Source organism: Monodelphis domestica, chromosome 5 (assembly GCF_027887165.1).
Source record: "Monodelphis domestica isolate mMonDom1 chromosome 5, mMonDom1.pri, whole genome shotgun sequence".
Classification (NCBI taxonomy): Eukaryota; Metazoa; Chordata; class Mammalia; order Didelphimorphia; family Didelphidae; genus Monodelphis; species Monodelphis domestica.
This window is the reverse complement of record NC_077231.1, coordinates 269,300,568-269,320,976: the sequence shown is the minus strand read 5'-3', so window position 1 is coordinate 269,320,976 and position 20,409 is coordinate 269,300,568. Positions and strand designations below refer to the sequence as shown.

General features: G+C 38.1%; 1 protein-coding gene across 5 annotated transcripts in view; it reads right to left on the bottom strand.

Annotated features, from left to right (window-relative positions):
- Positions 1 to 589: 589 nt before the first annotated feature.
- TRDMT1 (tRNA aspartic acid methyltransferase 1) overlaps positions 590 to 20,409 on the bottom strand; it is an 80,503-nt gene continuing 60,683 nt past the window's right edge. For all 5 annotated transcript variants that reach the window (XM_056800151.1, XM_056800152.1, XM_007504919.3 and 2 more), the window contains 10 exons: positions 17,149 to 17,258; positions 13,542 to 13,618; positions 12,723 to 12,794; positions 12,158 to 12,223; positions 9,883 to 9,952; positions 8,361 to 8,444; positions 6,862 to 7,211; positions 5,641 to 5,698; positions 3,245 to 3,374; positions 590 to 1,193 (listed from right to left, as the gene is read on the bottom strand). In XM_056800151.1, the coding sequence (XP_056656129.1) occupies positions 1,093 to 1,193; positions 3,245 to 3,374; positions 5,641 to 5,698; positions 6,862 to 7,211; positions 8,361 to 8,444; positions 9,883 to 9,952; positions 12,158 to 12,223; positions 12,723 to 12,794; positions 13,542 to 13,618; positions 17,149 to 17,258 (1,118 nt within the window). In that variant the 3' untranslated portion in view covers positions 590 to 1,092. The remainder of the gene's footprint in view (positions 1,194 to 3,244; positions 3,375 to 5,640; positions 5,699 to 6,861; positions 7,212 to 8,360; positions 8,445 to 9,882; positions 9,953 to 12,157; positions 12,224 to 12,722; positions 12,795 to 13,541; positions 13,619 to 17,148; positions 17,259 to 20,409) is intronic.

The following is a 20,409-nucleotide window of genomic DNA, read 5'->3' as shown; positions in this document are numbered from 1 at the left end:
AGAGAAGTAACGAGGCAAAGAAGAGAACCAGAATTTTGTGGTATCTTAAAGCCATGAGAACAGAGACTAGTTAATAGAAGGGTTGAGAAAAGCTGCAAAGATTTAAAGATAGGTAAGAACTTAAAAAAAAAAAGAAGTTAATGGATCATGGGTTTTAATACTGATAGGGGTCCTAGGAGATTATCTAGCCCAAAATTTATTTAACTCCTGAGAGAATGGAAGCAAAGACGCATGTACATGCGTTGGTCTTGTCAAAGAAAAGGACCATCTTTTTTTTAGAGACTACAGGAAAAGGAAGAAAGAATGGAAGGTGATGTCAAGAGGTTTTGTGATAAAGAGACTGGGAGAAGATAGCCTGGTATTAAGTAGCAGAAACAGAGGTTGAACTCAGGTCTTTTGGCTCCAAATTCAGCATTTGTTCGTGGAACAATGTACAATGATGCTTCATTGGTAAATTTTGAAAGAACGATTTCAGCAGAGAGGTGGAGAGAGAAATCAGATTACAAGCAGCTGAGAAGAAACTAGGTTGTGAAGGAAACATATGGCATAATGTTTCTAAGAAATAAAATCAGTATCTCAAGAAACAAAATAAAAATTATAACACATTAAAATCTTTATTTAGCATACAAAAATAGATAATTTATCAATTACATGGTTAAATAGGCTTCAAAAAGATCTTCCCACATAATCTGATAAAATATTCATAGATCATAAGTCTTTTTATTTAGAACATTATCAATGATCCTAAATGTGTCACTATATAATACTTGTAGCTTTATACGTTTATTCAAAGGAAACATTTTTAGAATATTTATCATTTGCTTTTTCAAATTCATCCTATATTCTTCATATTCAGAATAAATAATGATGATCTGTTTCTTATAAAGCAGTGGAAAGTAACAAAAAATTTAAAGCAAAGGGAAGTTCTGTGTTTAAACAAATACTTTGTTTATAGTAAATGCTTAAAAAACTTTTAAATTCTTTCTAAAAGGAATTTAACCAGTTAGCTGAATCTGTCCAAAATAATTTTAAAATGAACATTTCATCATTGTCTTCTGAACACCATGACCATCATCCTGGAGGGTTTCATAATTATCCCAGCAATATTCTGATGAGTTTGGACACTATGTGCACATTAAGACTATTCCCAAGTAAGCGGTAGCATTGTTTCACTGTAATCTTCTCAGGAAATTCTAGAGAGAGAGGGAGAGAGAGAATGGGGCGGGGGGGGGGGGGGGGGGAGGAGGGGGACAAAGAGAGGGGGCGGAAAGTGGGAGAGGAAAAGAGAGGGATGATCAGACTGAATATTTGTAATAGTGAATTTCAGACACAAAGGGTTCAGTTCTTTAAGTGAAGGGGGTACAATTTACACAAATGATTTAAAGAATCTTATGGGAGATCTCTAAATGTATAATTCCTATATGCCTACAAAAGGAAAGAAGGGAAATGGCATGGTGGGGCCACTACTTATGGCACACCAACCCTCCAGCTGCCATTATTTTTTCACTGTTGCTCCTACTCCACTGCCACAAGTTGCTCCCTCATTACACAATCCATATTTTGCAACATTATTTTTTTAACAAAATGCACCATAAATTCTGCTTGCAGACTCAAAGCCTTGTTTTGACTGTAGAACATGAACGTCAGATTTCAAACTTAGCTGTTACCTATGATGTGTCCTCTTGACATTTGGCATGGAGACAGACATTTACTCCATAGGTTAATATCATACTAGGGTTGTAATTTAGACACACGTTACTATAGCAGCCACATATATAATTATTATTAAGTAATATATATGTGTATATATATATATAAAATTATAATTAAGTATATAAATCAAGGGTCAAATGAAAGAACAACCAGAAGAACAAGATAGTATTCATTTGAAGGCATCAAGAGTCAGAGCAAGGTGGCTCCATGGTTATCACTTGTTAGAGAGTCAGACCTAGAGACACAAGGTCCTGGGTTCAAATCCAACCTCGGATCCTTCCTAGCTGTGTGACTCTGGGCAAATAACTTATCCCACCCCCACCCCCAGCCCACTGCCTAGCCCTCGCTCCTCTTCTCCCTTGGAACCAATACATAGTATGGATTCTAAGATGGAAGGTCAGGGTTTAAAGAAAGTCAGTGCTAGCCCCATTAAGTTGCTCATTACTGCAAATAAGATAATTTAGAGAAAGTACAGTGAGATAAGCAGACCCAGGCAGCCGAATTCAGCCTGAGCACGAATCTGCTTTCCCAACACAGGAATAAGGAGGACTCGCCTCGTCTCACGCTTAACTTGGCTCCAGGGAGCAGCAGGCTCATCCACAGGCTGGCCCCCCGGACACAGATGGGAGCTTCGCATGCGAGCACTAACTAAAGAACCGGAGCACCTCCTGGCAGTCGTCCAGCGGTCCAAATGGCCCAGCAGGAATAACGAGACGTGCTCAGGCCCGTGTCGACTCGTGGCTCAGCTCAAACTTCCAGGCAATCGTCACCACATCCCGATGGACGTTCCAGAGGGAAGCGGCCGCCCAGCACAGTGGCGCCTCGGTGAACCCATCACCACGCCTGGACAAGTATTCAGAGCAATTGTCCAATCCTGACTGGCAGCCAGCAAGGTGAAGGAGGTGTAAAAGGAACGAGATGGCCCCAGGAATGGCGTTCGTCGGGGGTCTCCGGGCTCAGTGTGCTCTGGGCGCACGTGGGCTGCAGAACTTCTGGCATTGCTGGATGGGGCCTCCCTTCCCTGGTACAGGTCGCAGCCCCTCGAGGACAAGGGCCCTTTGAGTGTCCTCTGCCCACGAACATCACAGCATATGCAGCCAGTGAGAGGACAGGCTTCTTCCAAATCTGCCTCACGGCTGACCAGCCACCCCAGCTTCTGTGGAGCCTCCTGGCCTTGAGCTTTCCCAACGAGCTAAAATCTACACCTGGGAGCACCAGGCTCTGCTGGGCACGAGAAGGCATAAATGTAGACACACACGTGTCCACAGGATCAGCTTGTTAAAATGGGATTTCAAATGGCCGGAGCATACATTTCTCCATCTTGTCGCTAACATCCTTTTATGCAGACACCATTATTTCCCCAACTAAAATGGAGGAGCAAAGTTGAGACCAGAAATGTTCCCTACAAAAGCCGTGAGAGCGTCCATCTGTGCCCCCCAGCCAGAGGAGAAAGCAGAGGCAGACGCGGCTCACATGTTAGAGATGGCTAATCTCACACCCATCACTCCAAGATTACCTGCATTTTACTTACCAAACTCAGGAGGAAATCCAAGAAGATTGGCTATTTCTCGGGGGGTAAAATATCGCAGTTTAAGCTGCGACAGCCTTGTAAGCTTCTCTTCTTCTGACAACGTGTCAAGAGATGCATACGCATCCTCAATCTGTAAGCACACAATGGATAGCATAGTAAAATGGAGCTGCTTTTAAGAAGAGTTGTTGGGCTGAAGTATCACCTCACACCTAGCAGACTGGCTAACACGACAGCAAAGGAAAGTAATGAAAGCTGGAGGGAATGTGGCCAAGTAGGGACATTAATTCATTGCTGGTGGAGTTGTGAATTGATCCAACCATTCTGGAGGGCAATTTGGAACTATGCCCAAAGGGCGATAAAAGACTGTCTGCCCTTTGATCCAGCCATAGCACTGCTGGGTCTGTACCCCAAAGAGATAATAAGGAAAAAAACTTGTACAAGAATTTTCATCGCTACGCTTTGTGGTGGCCAAAAATTGGAAAATGAGGGGATGCCCTTCAATTGGGGAATGGCTGAACAAATTGTGGCATATGTTGGTGATGGAATACTATTGTGCTAAAAGGAATAATAAAGTGGAGGAATTCCATGTGAACTGAAACAACCTCCAGGAAGTGATGCAGAGTGAAAGGAGCAGAACCAGAAAAACATTGTACACAGAGACTGATACACTGTGGTATAATCAAATGTAATGGACTTCTCTACTAGCAGCAATGCAATGACCCAGGACAATTCTGAGGGATTTATGAGAAAGATGCTATCCACATCCAGAGAAAGAACTGTGGGAGTAGAAATACAGAAGAAAAACAACTGCTTGATCACGAGTCAATGGGGATATGATTGGGGATATAGACTCTAAATAATCACCCTAGTGCAAATATCTGAAATATGGAAATGGGTCTTGATCAATGACACATGTAAAACCCAATGGAATTGCTTGTTGGTTATGGGAGAGGGGTGGGAGAAGGGGAGGGAAAGAACATGAATCATGTAACCATGGAAAATTATTCTAAAATAATTGAATAAAATTTTTCAATTAAAAAAATAAGTAATGGTTAAATAGGGCATAGAAGAAGACACTAAAACATTGGTATTCTACTATTTAGAGTACAATTTGGTAGAATACAGATCCCATTTCAATCCTATTCATTGAAATTTAGGGCTGAAGGACCAACGGAATCTTGTTTCAGACTGGACTTCATGAGACAGAAGTCCTTCTGACACAGACCCAGAGGCATACAGTGAGGTTCCAAGGCAAAGTCAGTAGAAGTCTGAGATATTGACAGAATATTAATTAATGGAGACTGTTTAGGGGAATAAAAGAAATTACATAAAATCACAAAAATAACTGTTGGTACATTCTTTAACCTAACAACACTAAATTAAGAAGGTTATATGGTATTTTTTTCCTATAGAGTAAGATACTTTTATTAGCATAGGGAACAACCTCCCCAGAGAGATGTCAGGAATTAATATGGAACCAATAGTCTTAGGAACTTGTCTGGGGCCCTGAGAACTTACTGGAGGAGGATCGCATGACCAGTGTGGGTCAGAGATCCTGTGTGAACTTTAAATAATTCCACCCTACTTAGTCTAACAAAATCAGGAATGTCTACACCCATACTTAAGGATTAAGTATTTAGGAGGATGGCCTATGACAGACATAAGCTAGCAAATGACAAATCAGAAACAACTGACAGACCCCTGGGGTGTCCTAAGTCAAGCTTAAGCTACCTTTGGTACCTGTGAGATGCAGGAAAGTGATGTAAAAACCGTTTATATATTTCACATCACTTCCTCTCTCTGGCCTCTTTCTGTGGAGAGGTGGCTCTGGCAGCAGCTTGCTGAGGGTGTCGGCATCTTGGTGTGGCAGCTGCTATTGTCCAGGTTTAGCGGTGAGTTTTCCTTGATACCATACTGGAGAAAGCCTAGTAACCTACTTGGGTGAGGCTCTTCTCTGAGATCTCTCAGAGTTTAGGCTGATTTTTCTCTCCTTTACCTTCCAAACACTATCCATTTAGAGAAGCCTCTAATCTTCAAGGACCTTGTGGCTCGCCTGGCATAGGCTGGGTGGGATAAATCCTATAACTTTTTCCCTCTCTCTTCTCATTGATTTCTTCCCTAAATATTAAATAAACCACAATATATTTCCAAACTGACTTGGTATTTTATTTGGGATATCCCCTGGCGACCAAAAATCAAATTTAGATTAGGTCACAACCCTAAATTATTCTTATACCTACCATGCTGTGCCATGATGTGTCTCTGGATTATGGAGGTACATGTAAAATTCATGCCAAATATTTGTCAGATAAATAATTCTAAAAGTGGAGAAGACAATTTTAAACTTTATGATTCAGCATGTTTAAAGATTTTAATTAGATTTGAAAATGCTTTACCTGAATATCCTCAGCAGTTTGCAGGACAGATCCAGTCCCTTCTATGTAGCTTCCATATCTAAAAAATGATATGGACTTCAGATATGCAAAATCAAAACTGATGAATTTTGCTAAACTTCTATTTATGGATGCTTAAAATAATCTCAATACTTAAAAAAAAAGAAAACTTGGCAGTAACAATTAAACAAGGGAAAAACACATGCAACCTTTCTATTCAAATTTTCTCAACACTATAATATAATTCTTTCAGAGCTGTTTTATTTTAAATACTCACATTTTATTTTATTTTTTTTAAATACCCACCATCATTTAAAAAACACCTACATAGCCCACCATATTCCATAACATTCATTAAAAATTGGCCAAAGGGGCAGCTGGGTGCCTCGGTAGATTGAGAGTCTGGCCAAGAGACAGGAGGTCCTAAGTTCAAATCTGGCCTCAGACACTCCCTAGCTATGTGACCCTGGACAAGACACTTGACCCCCATGACCTAGCCCTTCCCACTCTTCTGCCTTGAAAATAATACAGAGTATTGATTCTAAGAAAGAAGGTAAGGGTTTAAAAAAAGAGTTGACCAAATAATGAGTCAACATATGCTTTATTGCAACACAAAATGACATGTTAAAATTAAATTGCTTTCACCTTCATAACATTTATTTCATGGTAAATGAATGAAAAAAAGCATTCATTAAGCACTTATTAATGGTGCATCAACTATTGCCACCATTCTCAATATCTACAATTCTTTCTCCTGCTCTCAGTCCCATGTACAAATACATAGCAAGTGCTTTCAATTCTATCTCCACAATATAGCTATTAAAAATAATCAGTCTGGGAGAATTTCATTTTAATGGTACATAGATCTAAGAGCCATAATTCTTTGTCACTTCAACACACAAAGAAAAGAAAGGATCTGAGGAATTCAGTCATCCGTCCATCTATAGAAATCACGTTTCTGCCATGAGTAATTAAGATGCTCTGAAGGTCACCAAACAAATGGCATTGTCCTTTATAAGCACTTTTGTGGGCTGTGCACATAATGTTCTGCCAAAAGAAATTTTTGCTCATGTTCTATTGGACCAAAAAGCAGGCAATTAGAGAAAATTAATTCTAACAGAAACATTTCCAAAATACAACACTTGTTTAAAGGGTAATTAAAGAAACTATGGCAAATAAGATCAAGATATTTTTGACTATCAATAGGGTCTTTTGAAAGCTTACCCTTTCGTAAAGCACGTGGATCGCCTGCAAGTGGGCTGAACAATGTCTAATAGAAGAGCGTAGCGGAGCAAGGCCTTTGGTGGCAGAAAATACTGACTCATATCACTGTCATCCTCAAGAAAATCTTTTAACATCTGAACAGAGAGATCACTGTCCTGCTGAAGTTTTCTCTCTATTTCTTCTGCAGTTTCCAGTTTGAAAAGGAATGTCTCTTTCCCAGAACATTGTGTGTCACCCGCTTGGGGAGGGTTTGGTTCTGTTTTCCTCCCTTCATTATTTTCCCCTAAATCTAGAGTGGCTGGCTGCTTTTGTGAATTTGCAGAATCAGCTGTGGGAATTTCAACCAACACCTGGAATGAAGTAAAAAAGATGCAGTCATTTTTTAAAAATTAAAAACAAATCCACAAGTGATGTCCAAAGAATTTATAGAGTAATTCCTCTGGCCACTTATTACTACTTCTTCTTCTTCTACTACTACTACTACTACTACTACTACTACTACTACTACTACTACTACTACTACTACTACTACTACTACTACTACTACTACTACTACTACTACTACTACTACTACTACTATACTATTACAATAATAAGCTGCCATGTTTTGCTACTTTTTCAGTATTTTGATAGACACTTATTACATGGCTAAAGAAACAATCTATTGTCTATTTTTATATGTAGTCAGATATTGTAGGCTGTGAGACTCCTGCTCTCTTACTTAATAAATAGAAGAAGCCATCCAGCAAAGTCTAGCAGTAGTTATTTGGCAGAGAAGCAAATTATTGAAAATGGGTTTTGGGCCAAAAGTTTCATTAAAAAAGAACTGGATCTCCTTCCTGTACAAAAGGAAAAACAGTAATGGAAAGAAGAAAAGTACTTTTTACATGCAGTGGATATTTATTGCATGGAGCTCCCTTAACACTCACAAGAACTTCCAAAGAGCTCAATTATTTCTACAAAATCTGCAGCATTTGATAGAGATTTATTTGTAAAAGCATATACAAGCACTTTTCTATTACAATTTAATACTTTCAATTGAAGAATGAAAAAGTACTTTTGCTGGAACTGATCACATCCTGTACATGATAAATTATGTACTATCATGACATTTAGGATGAAAATACTGTATTTCATATAGGAAACAAGATTATTCTGCTGGACATATGTTTTGAATCCTCCTTGGTGGCAGGGGCTCATGATTTCAATGACCCAAATTTGCCTTCTCATCCTTTACCTAGAAACCACTGTGATCAAAGTTTGTATTAATAACTACAGACCATACCCCCCAATTAGTCTCATATTTATTATCATTAAGGCTTAATCATCAGAGATAATCAGCTAAAGCATTGCCAAAAATAATGGAGAATATAATAATTTTAAGACATAATTAGCATGAAGAAAGGGAAGAAAGTCAGAGATGTTGATATAATTATTTTGACTAAATATGGGATGCTTTAAAAATAAACAAACAGGAAAACATTTTTAAAAAGAGCTACCTGACCCAGAACTTGAAATGGTAGTGGTTCAGATTGAAGTTTTGCAATAAGAAAATAACGTAGTCTGGAATTTGGAATGCCAAGCTACAAACAAAAAATGTCAATTAGTTACACAAAATCAAATTTGAATTTCATTTAAACAGCTGCATCAGAATAACTTTAATTAATTCATTTCTTAAAAGCCTTCTATATTCTAAAAGCCTAGGCTTACATTTTTATTCTGGGAGTAGTAAATCTAGCTGAGGGTTTGTCAAAGAAATCTTCTGAACCTTCTAAATTTCTGCTCTTATGCTAAACTGATGGAGATGAGGCTTGCTCCCAATAAGCATTGTGCCAGAGAGTCATTTTCATTGTAGATTTTATAGACCATTTTCAGGAAAATAGGTAAGTAAGGATCAAGGCAGGGACTACACTTGTAGTTTTTTTTAGTACAGAGAATTCTTCAAAAAAGAAACTGACATTTCCTTTAATAATGCAGGTTGGCTTCTCTGCAACTTAGTCTTAGATCTGCCACTCACTGTAAAATCATATTCAAATACTGATATTTTTCTAGTCTGAGTAAATGAAATTCCACTAAATTTGGACTTAATCCTTTAGCTATAAATTCTTTGCTCCTTAAGCCAATGGCTTTTTATTTATTAACTAATTTTACTCAATAAAACTGTTACTACGTGGTAGAAATTTAAAAGTAGTCAAATATGAAGATATTTTAAAATATTTTTAGAGATTTAACATTACCTATTTTCTAAATTTGCAACTAACTTCAAGAATTAGTTATTTTTAACTTCTTTAATTTCTTTAATTACTTTAATTTCTTCCCTTCAGCCATAACAGGGAGCTGAATAATGTGAAAACATATGGATAAGAGAAGTAAAAAAACTTTTAAAGTAAAGACAGCCAAAAAAAAGTAAAAGAACAGCAATAACATTTAAAGGAAAAAAAATATCCATTGCTTATCAAAAATCTGCCTTAATCCAAAAGTAAAAAGTTTAATTTTTCATATTACAAAGTCATGATCTAACACTAAATTATAAGCATTATCATTTGACATGATCAATTTTACATATTTTAGATCATTTAAAAATATGACAAGATTTTGAAATATCTATTTTTGGAATCATACAATTAAACCATATTTTTGACTATTTTAATAAATAGCAATAACGTCTATGTCTCAGATGGTTTAAAAAAGAAATATTACATGTGCTTTGCACATTTTAGGGACTTAAACATTTATTTGGTTGTGGCTAAATGAACAGAATATAAACTACAAAAGTATGCAATTTTTTTCTCATAAAAATGTGTGTATACATGCAATGTATACAAATATATAAACTATTGACCAAAATATGAAAAGATGCAAAGAGGTGAGACTATGTGTTATACCATCAAAAAAATTAAAAAAGTAAACAGCATTAGCCAGAAGAGTCTAGAAAGTAGAAATTCTATTTACTGAATCAAATTCTTAAAATAAAGGCTTTAAAACCCTAGCACACACAAATCTTTAGAATTTGTTACTTACAGATATTGGAGATAATAAAAATTCTTGGTATTTAAAGCCACAATTTTCTAGTGTTTGCACAAAAAGGTCTCTGGAAAAAAATATAAGGTTACTTTATAATGCAATTACAAAAATATTTGTAGATATCATATTAAACACTGAACTCTAAAATAAAAATTTTATTTCTATTAAAGTTCTTTAAAAATAAGTTAAAGATTTTTGACAAGTCTACACTGTCATGACAAGTCTACACTGTCATGACAAGTTCACTGCAAAAATCTTTTCCAATACCATGATCAACTCTATAATACTTTTATAATTCAATGAACCTGGATTTCACTTGTGTGGGTAGTACAACCTTCACCAACACAGATCTGAATTATTTTAGATTCAAGAAATGATCTCTAGGAGCTCACCACTCTGTGGCCAAGTTGACAGCAGACCTCTCTGAACTTATCTAGGCTGGTTTCTCAGATGAGAGACACAGAGTCTATTACTAAGCTCAAAATGAAAGCATTGCTAGACTAATTGTACTTGTCTAACCTAACCTCTGGGAGAGCCATCAAGAATCTCAGGTCACCTCTAGGCTACCAGAAGGCATCAATCAAATAGAGGCACTCTGAGCATAACATGCCATAATAAAATTACAGCAATATAAGCATGCTAATTCTTTAAGAATATGAATAATTAAGGTAAGTAATCAAAATTTCTCATACTGTGTGCCACTGAATGCTATGATGCTTTTAACAAAGGAAAATGTTGTAAAGCAGCCAAATACATAAAGTCAACACACCGGCTTAGTCTCTGTGCTGGCTATGCACAAGGGGCTCAGATGGTCTAGATAACCATTGAATATTGGTTATGATGATTTAAATTATGAAAAAAATTACATCTTATTGGTTTTTATGAAATCACTAATTAATTCAATAACATGGGATGCACAGGTCTTCCTCTATACAATGTGTGCAAAATAACATTCTTTTATGTTTTGAGGTTTTTATATTTTATATTTTTTAAACAAGTCTCCATCAAGGATAATAAGGCAAAACTGAGAAATCTGTAAAACAAAATGAGTCAAGGCTGAATGAAGCAATGCTCAATCACCCCAAAGCCCCTGATAGAGTCCAATACTTCTAATGAATATATGAGGAAATGAGGCCCAGTTAGATGAAGTAGTCATGTGGCTAGTAAATAGCAGAGTTGGGTTGGTTTTCTAAAGCTTAGTTACCATTTAATAAAATGAATAAACATTTTCTAAGGATCTACTTCATTTATTATGATGTTTTAGAGGCAATAGGAGTGTGAAAGGCAAATAATTTGTTTTTTGTATGAAAATAGCTTTTAAATGAATGGATCGTTCCACAATGGCACATAGTCATTGATTTGTTCTTTAAATTTATTATGACATACGTACCTAATTATTTTCATTTTGTCTGTTTTAATTATGTACTTAAAGAGAATTTCTGGTCCTGTCATGTAGTCTGATTTTTTTTTTGGTTGAAATCAGTGATTTTCTTGGTGTTGGGGAGCTCCCTAATGTGGAAACTTTCTTCATATGGCACATACTGACAATTTTAGAGAGATGTCTGGGACACTGAGCTGCTAAGTGATTTGTCCACACAGCTAATATGTGTCAGAGGCAGGAAATGAATCTCAATTATTCCCCATTGCAAGGCTGGTCCTCCAGCAACTCTGTATATTGCATGAATAATAAGCATTATGGTTTTGATTTCACAGTGTAGGGAGGGGCAGGGTTGGATTACATGATATTAATGACATTATTTTGAAATATGTTAATTAGGACAATATTTCCTGAAGATTATGTCCATAATGAAAATAGAAAGAATCAGTAAGAACATCACAAAACAAAAATAATACATTTCATTAAAAGTTAACCAAAGTTAGAACTGTGGCCCTATTTAATAGCTACATAAATATCATATTTCAGTATCTGTATATACTTATTTCTTAAGTTTATAGGGCACATAGGTGGCACAGTGGATAGAGTGCTGAGCCTGGAGGCAGGAAGACTCATCTTCCTGTGTTCAAATCTGGCCTTAGACACTTACAAGCTATGTGACCGTGGGTGAGTCACTTCACCCTGTTTTGCTCAGTTTCCTCATCTGTATAATGAGCTGGAGAAGGAAATGGCAAACCACTTCAGTATCTCTGCCAAATCACAAATGGGGTCACAAAGAGTCTGGCACAACTAGAATAACTGAACAACACAAAACAACATTTTCTGTTATAAAAACAATTAAGTTTGAAATGCAACCAAGTCAGACTTATGCTTTACCTGGTAGAAGACACTTCAAATCCTTTAACATTTTCTAAAAGGATATAGGTTGGTAATTTTTGTAGCCTGCAAAAAAAAAAAAAAGTTTATTTGTCAAGGCCTACATTATTATTTAGGGAAAACATTTTTCAACTAATTTGCAAAGTAAAAAGAATTTATTGTCAAAGCTTTGAAATGTTAGAAAAATCATTACTCATGTACCTTGTGAGAAATAAACAGGGCTCAGTCAACTTATCATTTCAAAAGTAAATTGAACCAATGTCCACTTTAAAGAATACAGTATGAAATGCAGCAGCCTGAAAGAGAGAGATCTGGATTCTAGGCTTGGCTCTACAACTAACATACTCTGTGACAATGGGTTTTAATACTTCATCCCTCTAGGCCTCATAAATCCGTAAAATGAGAGAGTTGAACAAGGTAAGCTTTAAGATACCTTCTGGCTCTCAAATGAAATCTGTATCAAGTCTAGTATAAAGTATCTAAATAAAGTGAAAGTCAAGGTCACATTCACTAAAATTACAAATTTTCCCATTTCATGTAAAACTGGAGAAATTTAAGGATATACTTTGGAAGAACATGAAGAATGTGTAGGAAACTCTTGGTCCTTGGATCTGTCACATCTCCCTGTAGGCCAATTCTAGAGGGATAAAGAACACATGTACAGAGAAAATTAACATTGTAAATTATTCTGAAAATCATGATTAACTCTGTGAACTTTTATTTCAAAAGCAAAAGAAAATAGCACACCTCCCCATTTCAAATCTCTAATATTCAAAAGGACTGAAGTATAAGTCAAACAGGAATTTTTTGTATGTACTTGTACTCAACCATGTGTCAGAACAATGTTTCTATGGGAAAACATATTCTCAATTATAAAAAACTGACTTGCAAATAAGTTTTGAAATGGTATTTTCACTATATCCAGGCTCTTTATTATGTAAGGTATTACATAATAATTGATATCACATATTAAGGTGGGCTACTTAAAGAATAAGTCAAGAGCTGGGTGGCTCAGAGGATAGAGTAAGACCTGGAGAGAAGAGGTCCTGGGTTTGAATCTTAGCCTCAGCTACTTCCTAGCTGTGTGACCCTAGGCAGGTCACACACAGGAACCAATATTTAGCATTGATTCTAAATCAATGAAAAAAAAATAAATCTAAATCAAATAAAAAAAAAGAAAAAGGTATCAAGCAATATTTGTAAAAATGGATAAATATTAGGACACAGTGGGCCAGATTTTCATTCAACACCTAATTCACTTGATTACATAACAGAATAAAGGCTTGGAATATAATGAATGATATCTACATAAAGTGAAGTGTCTTATCCTTCATAAATCCTTCACAAGTATCTTCCTCAGTAGAAAATAATTTATTATATTTACCTTGTGAATGGCTGACATGGAGGACTCATTAAAATCATGTTGAAGGACAGCTGATTAAATTCCTTTAGAGTAATTCCCTAGAGGAGTTAGAATAACCATGATTTAAAGAGAGAAGGAAAAGAGTCAGAAGAAGGAGTAAATAATTTCTACTTTAATTAAGCCTCTAATACTTTTTGAGGTACTTTCCTATGTCCTTGATCATTCCAAGAATTCAATGAGGGAAACAGTATAAGTAACATTATCTGGATTTGACACAGAGGGTACTTGAGGGACAAAGAAGTTAAACAACTTGCCCAAAGTCACAAAAGAAGTCAAATAAAGAACCTGAACTGGAATTATGGTCTCCTGACTTCCACCTCGTCATTCTCTCCACTAATCCCTTTTTTGCTCTGGCCCTTATGCCCTGTGGGGCCAGAAGTGGAGAATTTATTTCATAACTATTTAAATTTAATGTTTAAATTAAAAAAGAATTTTAGATTTCAAAGTACATTATCAAACGTGTAAAGACAGCACAGAGCTCAGATCTGGGTCCTGGCTCCACCAGCCTTTAAACTACTTCAGGTCAGCAGTCTTGTCCCCTTTAGGAGGCCTGCCTTACTTTCCCAGAGTCTTTTCTTCTTCAGATTAAAGACTGCTAACTCTTTCCACTGATCCATAAGTGACACGTTTCACTTCCCTACTAGTCACCCTTAAACACATCTTAAAGATGAGAAAGGAACCAGATTACAGAGAGAATGTAGAAAAAGAAACCAGGCTGCTCATTCTCTAGAAAATCACCACCACTTGTAAAAATGGATTTGAACCCAAGACTTCAATACCCAGAAGTCCTTGGCAGTTCCCAGAATTCCCTATAATCTCACCTGAATCCCCACCTGGGCCGAGATCACAATTTGTATTTAAACTGACTGTTACACCTACTCCCTCTCTTCCTGTACTCAGAGATTACAAGGATGCAGTGAGTACACTAAGCGCAGGGGTTCTGAATTTGGCTTTCAGCCATGGGCACGTGGTTTATTATTTTGTATCCTTGATTTCTAATCATCTTAATAAACCTCTAAAACTATAATACTTTTAGTAGAGAAACTAATTTAACTGTTACGACCCACACCATAACTAGCTATGAGGCACTTGCAGCAACATTCTCTGCTTCAAGCGCCTTGGCTGGATCCATGGGAGTGAAGCCACTTTTTTATTCTGCTCGATTCTTGGCCATGTTTTTCTGTTTTAGCCCATACGTAGAAAATATGCCCCATTCCCTGAAAGCAGCCTTTTTTCTTTTAACGTCTTGGGATGATCGCCACGCCATCTCTCATCTCATTCTTGATTCCTGATCCATTCTCTTTTCTACCAGGCACTTCCCTTTGTGATGCTTCTTACACAACTTCTCACAATCTAAACAAGTGGTGGCATGCTGTACCCACAGAGCCATTCACACACCCCCCCCCCCCCCGTTCCACTGTTCTTTAAGACCATGCTGCTCCACACCTCCCAGGCAGGCAGAAATACCAAAACCACCTGTGTTAAAAGGAGGGCTCTCATGGCAGAGAGCAGCCGGGGTCAGTGGCCGTCGGCGATCTGACAGACGTGAGCCAGTCCTCTTCCTATTCCATCCTTGGCCAGGCTCACCATCCCTCAGCAGCTCCTGCTTTGCACATGTGGACAGACACACTTAGCCAGCCGCCTGCCGTATCTGAGCAGCATCTATTTTCGGTTTTTGTCTCTCCGCAGTGGGTGACGCATCGGGGCCTATCAGGTTTCCAGGCACAGAGCAGGTGAACTCCAGCCGGGCCTGGAAAGCGTACATGGGAGACAGTCCCGGGCCCACAGACACGGCAGTGTCCGAGCGAAAACAATGATGAATGGGAAAGAGCTGGAAGATCACATTATTCCACTTCTTCCAAGGTGTCGGAATTGCGGGCCTCTTTGCAGCCCTTCTGGCACTGTTAGTCTACTGGGTTCATCAGACTTCTGAGAGCCCAGGAAGCCCCGCTCAGAGGCTCATTTTCTCTTCGCCATTTTGTTAGGTGCGTCTCCTCTGGAACCCCCCTCGTCCTCTGTAAGGAAGACTACTCTGGGTTCTGTTCGCCCCGGGAAGCCACACATTTCGGGTTAAAGAAAACAACGAATCGCCAGTGAGGTGATTTCTGGGGTCCGTTCGCTGCCCTCCACGGTGCTTGCTGTGTATCTGTAAAAACTCTCCAGGAAGTGGAAGCAGAAACAAGGTCCACTGGGGTCCTTCTACCTCACCAAGGCAGGCTCTGCCCGGTCTTTGGCTACAAGGCATCATCTTCTCTTCTTGTCCTTCTTCTAATGTGATGGTCCTCCCTTTTGCTCTAACAGAACACCCAAAAATTCTATCTGAAGAGTCTAAAAACGAGTCACTTCTTGCCCGGTGGGACACCCCGTTTCATTGTCACGTGGACTGATGCTCACCACATTCGGGGCCCCGACACTCGTTTACCCTGCGCACTCCTGCGGCTTCTAGATAGGCCTGGGGTCTCTTTCCCTTCTTGGGTCACTCATCTCAGCCTCTTTCCGAGACATTCTCTGGAAACTAAGAGGGGAGCTCAGCTGTCCTTGGTCAGCATGCGTTCTACGCTAGCAGAGACGATCTGTGTATGCGCTGCTGGGCAGGGAGAGTGGGGGTGCCCAGCGCCCAGACCCTAAGGCCTACCTGCCCATCCCTGGGCAGACCCAATGCCCACACAGGGGCAAGAGGCCCGTACAAGCTCCACGTGCTCCTCGCCAAATCTGCAGGACTCACTCCGAGCTCACTGTCCGGTGACTTCTAAAAGGCACTGAACAGCTCACAATGGCACCCCTCACACTGGACACGTGTGCGCCGCCATCATCCTCTCAGTCAGCCCTCACAGCCGGGCAGCCTCTCCCCAGCTCCAAGGCCCAGACAACGCTCTGCAGCATGCGATCACTCACGCTCTTTTTCAGCTTGGTCCAATAGAAAGGAAGGAGGAGGAAGCCTGGCAATGGGAAGTCCCAAAGCCCGCACTTGTCCCTCTCTTAAGCCAGCAATGTTCTGGGCTCCCTTCAGAAAGCCCTCTTCTCCTGCCAACCTATGCCTCCCATGTTTCCCTAGAGCGAGAAGAGGCCTCTCTCCCACAGGCCTCAGAAAAGAAAATGTCTGATCCACAGAAACATCCCTACTTCCTGGAAGAAGGATTAGACAACTTTCTGTGGGGTCCACACAGGAAAGGCCCGTGATGGATGTGGTCCAGGCCCCTCAGGACCATTGCTCTTGGCCCTCTGCTCGGCTCTCCAGCAGCCCCTCTGCCAAAGACTGTTCACCTCAAGGGAAGGCCTGAACCTAAAGACTCTGCATGTCCATGACTAGTTCTTTCCAATCTGTAGTTGAAAGTAATAGGAAACGCGAAATAGAACCACACATGCAAGTAGTTAAAATACATATTGTAAAGCAACATGCCTCTCACAAACAAAAGATGGCTGGCTTTAGTCCTCTTTTCTATAAAAGGGATAGATATCCTGGACTTAAAATAGCATCGGTCACAGTCTCTGTGGCCCTCATTTTGTAAAGTGTCGAACATACTTTCTATGCAAAGCCTTTATTAAAACAATAAGAATTATTACTCACCTCAATTGTTTTGGCCCATAACTGCGTATGAGGAAAGTTATGTTTGTATACTTCATTCGCGATCGTGTTTACATCCACAGCAGCCACCACTTCTGCAGACACGCAGCTCTCTGCAACAATAAATCAAACACTGAGAAAATGCTCTATTATTTAAAAAGAGGAATTGGAGGGGGAGACAGAAGGAAACCGAAGCTAAATGGAAGGAAGGTTCACTGGCTTTTCTCTGACAGTCAAATATAGGAGCTACTGGATGTGATTTCACAGCATATCAAAAGGTGACAAGAAACATCGTTTCATGGGACATTTGATCATCTCAGATTTCAGTACCCAAATTGCTAGCAGACCAGTTGGGACATTCTAGAAGCAGCTAGAAGTCAGAGGTCCAGTGAAAAAAACCCAAAAGAACAGATGACCAGGAAAGCGGGCTGAAAGGATCCATGTTCAGAATACAACCATGCTAGTGATTTGGAGGACAATGGTGAATAAATAGAGAGAAGAAAGGGGAAACCAATGGTCTAAGTTGGTACCTGGGTTCCCTGTTTAGAAATTGAGGTTCTTTAGCTTCTTAAATGTCTCTTACATTACATTGGGAAGCATTACACTGCTATTTATGTATCTTAGGTGGCTGCTTCTCATTTTAATTTAAAGCTGATTATGAGAGTACCTATTAGTTTACTTAAATTAAAAGCTCATTTTGAGGTTATCAATCTTGTCTCAGTTAAAAAGGCACTCAGGAGAAAACTTGCAACAATATCAAAAAAAGCTAACCATTGCACCAGGAAAAAGAAAATTAGTACTCGAAGATCAGCTTGTATAATCGTGGATTTCTCTTTACTTAACCTAAAACTCACTTCAAGAATTACCCTCAGTTCAAGATTATAACTAGGGACTTAATTGTACCTTTTATTGAAACAACTTTTTATGGAATGTTTTTAAAAATTTTTAAGAAAATATTCACAGCTTTCAACATCACTTAGATGCTTTATTTTTCCTTAGGTATTCACCAAAATTGAGTTTTTCTGATGCCAGATAAGATATGACCTTTGTCTCTTTAGGTAGGACTGAAAATCCATCCCATTGCCCTTATTCTATTCAAAAATCAATAATTAACTCTATGTTATCCCTTTGTGTATGAGGCTCCAAGACCAGCTAAATAACAAAAAGTAATACCAAAAGAATATTTTATGTTTTTAAAAAAGTCAAAGAATATTATATTGAAAACTCTTTCCAGTAACAGAAATGGATTTTTATAGCATTAAACAGATTACTAATAGCACTTGATAAGAGTAATATAAAAAATGTTGGAGAATGAAGATCTAATACATAACTTCTTAAAAATCATTTTTGTGTTAAGGAATAGATATGAGACATAAGTGATGCTGATTCAGCTGCTCTTTTTATCAAAGAAAATATTGATGAGCTTGAATAGGAAGTCAAAGATCTCTCTAAAAGTTAAAGAATTCTTGGGGGCAGCTGGGTGGCTCAGTGGATTGAGAGTCAGGCCCAGAGATGGGAAGTCCTTGGTTGAAATCTAATCTCAGACACTTTTCTAAACTGTGTGACCCTGGGCAAGTCACTTAACCCCCATTGCCAGCCCTCAACACTCCTCTGCATTGGAACCAATACACAGTACTGATTCTAAGACAGAAGGTAAGGGTTTAAAAAAAAAGAAACTAAAGAACTCTTGAATAAGCAATCTGGAATGATGCCCAGAGAGTTATAAAAACCATGTATACCCTTAGACCCAGCAATATCACTATTAGGTTTTTTTCCTACAGTGATCAGGGAAAAAGGAAAAGAATCTATATGTTCTAAGATATTTATAGCAAAAAAAAAAAATGCCATCTACTTCCAGAGAAAAAGAACTGAGTCTGAATCCAGAGCAAAGCAAACGTTTTTCACTTTCTTAATTTTTTTTCTATTTGAGTTTCCTTCCACAACAGGATTAATATGGGGGAATGTTTTAAATTATTGCACATGTAAAATCTATATGAGACTGCTTACCATGACAAGTGGAATAGTGAATTAGCAGGGGTGGGGGAGGGAGAGAATTCAAGACTCAATATTCTTTGAAAAATGTTGGCCATTCTTTTTACATGTAATTGGGGAGAAAATAAAATAACATATAACAGCAATCTGTAGTGACAAAGATTTGGAAACTGAGAGGATGCCCCTCAATTGCGGAATGGCTGAACAAGTTGTGGCATGCAATTGTGATAGACTACTACTAGGCCATAAGAAATGATGAGCAGGTTAATAAAAAAACATCATGGAAAGACCTACATGAAATTATGAGTGAAACAAGTAGAACTAAAAAAGCATTATATATAGCAACAGAAATATTTTTGATGAATAATTTGCTAAAGTTCACCTTCAGAGGAAAAACTGATAAACAGAAACATTCAAAACATAGTTTTATATATACACACCAACATATATATATATATATATATATATATATATATATATATATATATATATATATATATACACACACAATTGTTTTGGACAAATGATGCCTTCTCTAGTGTAGGGAGGAGAGGAAGAGAGGTAAATACCTGGGAATTTTAATATAACCAACAAATTAATTAATTTTTTAAAAAGTTAAAGATCTCTTTTAAATGACCCAAAATATAGGTCATAGTCTATCAGAAACATAAATTAATTTACAAAGATACATGAGTAACCTGGGAATTTTCTGTAGTATGTTTTATCTTAATACTTTCCAAAGGGAAGACTCTCTTTCTCGACCTTTGTCTCTTCTCTAGCACTTAATAAAGCCAGTATACTGAGAGAACTTTTGTTTTTCAATCATTCCAGTTATGTCTGATTCTTTGTGACTCTATTTGAGATTTCCATGGCAAAGATACTAGAATGGTTGGCCATTTTCCTTCTCCACTTCATTTTACAAATGGGGAGACTGAAGCAAACAGGGTTAAGTGAATTGCCCAGGGTCACACAGCTAGGAAGTGTCTGAGGCCAGATTTGAACTCAAGAAGATGAGTCTTCCTGCCTACAGGGCTGGCACTCTATCCACCCATGGCACCACCTAGCTGAGCACAAAGCTGGTGTTTAATAAATACTTCCTGAAATGAAACTTATAGCAATTGAGCTACAAATAAATGTGAGCTTCCCAGTTATAATTCAACACTGAACCTCTTATACAGGTGTTACAATCTGATGATCTCGTCATACTCACACCTGTATTAACTATCCAGGTATGCTAATAGTGACCTCTAGTGTGAGACTAATACAAACAAT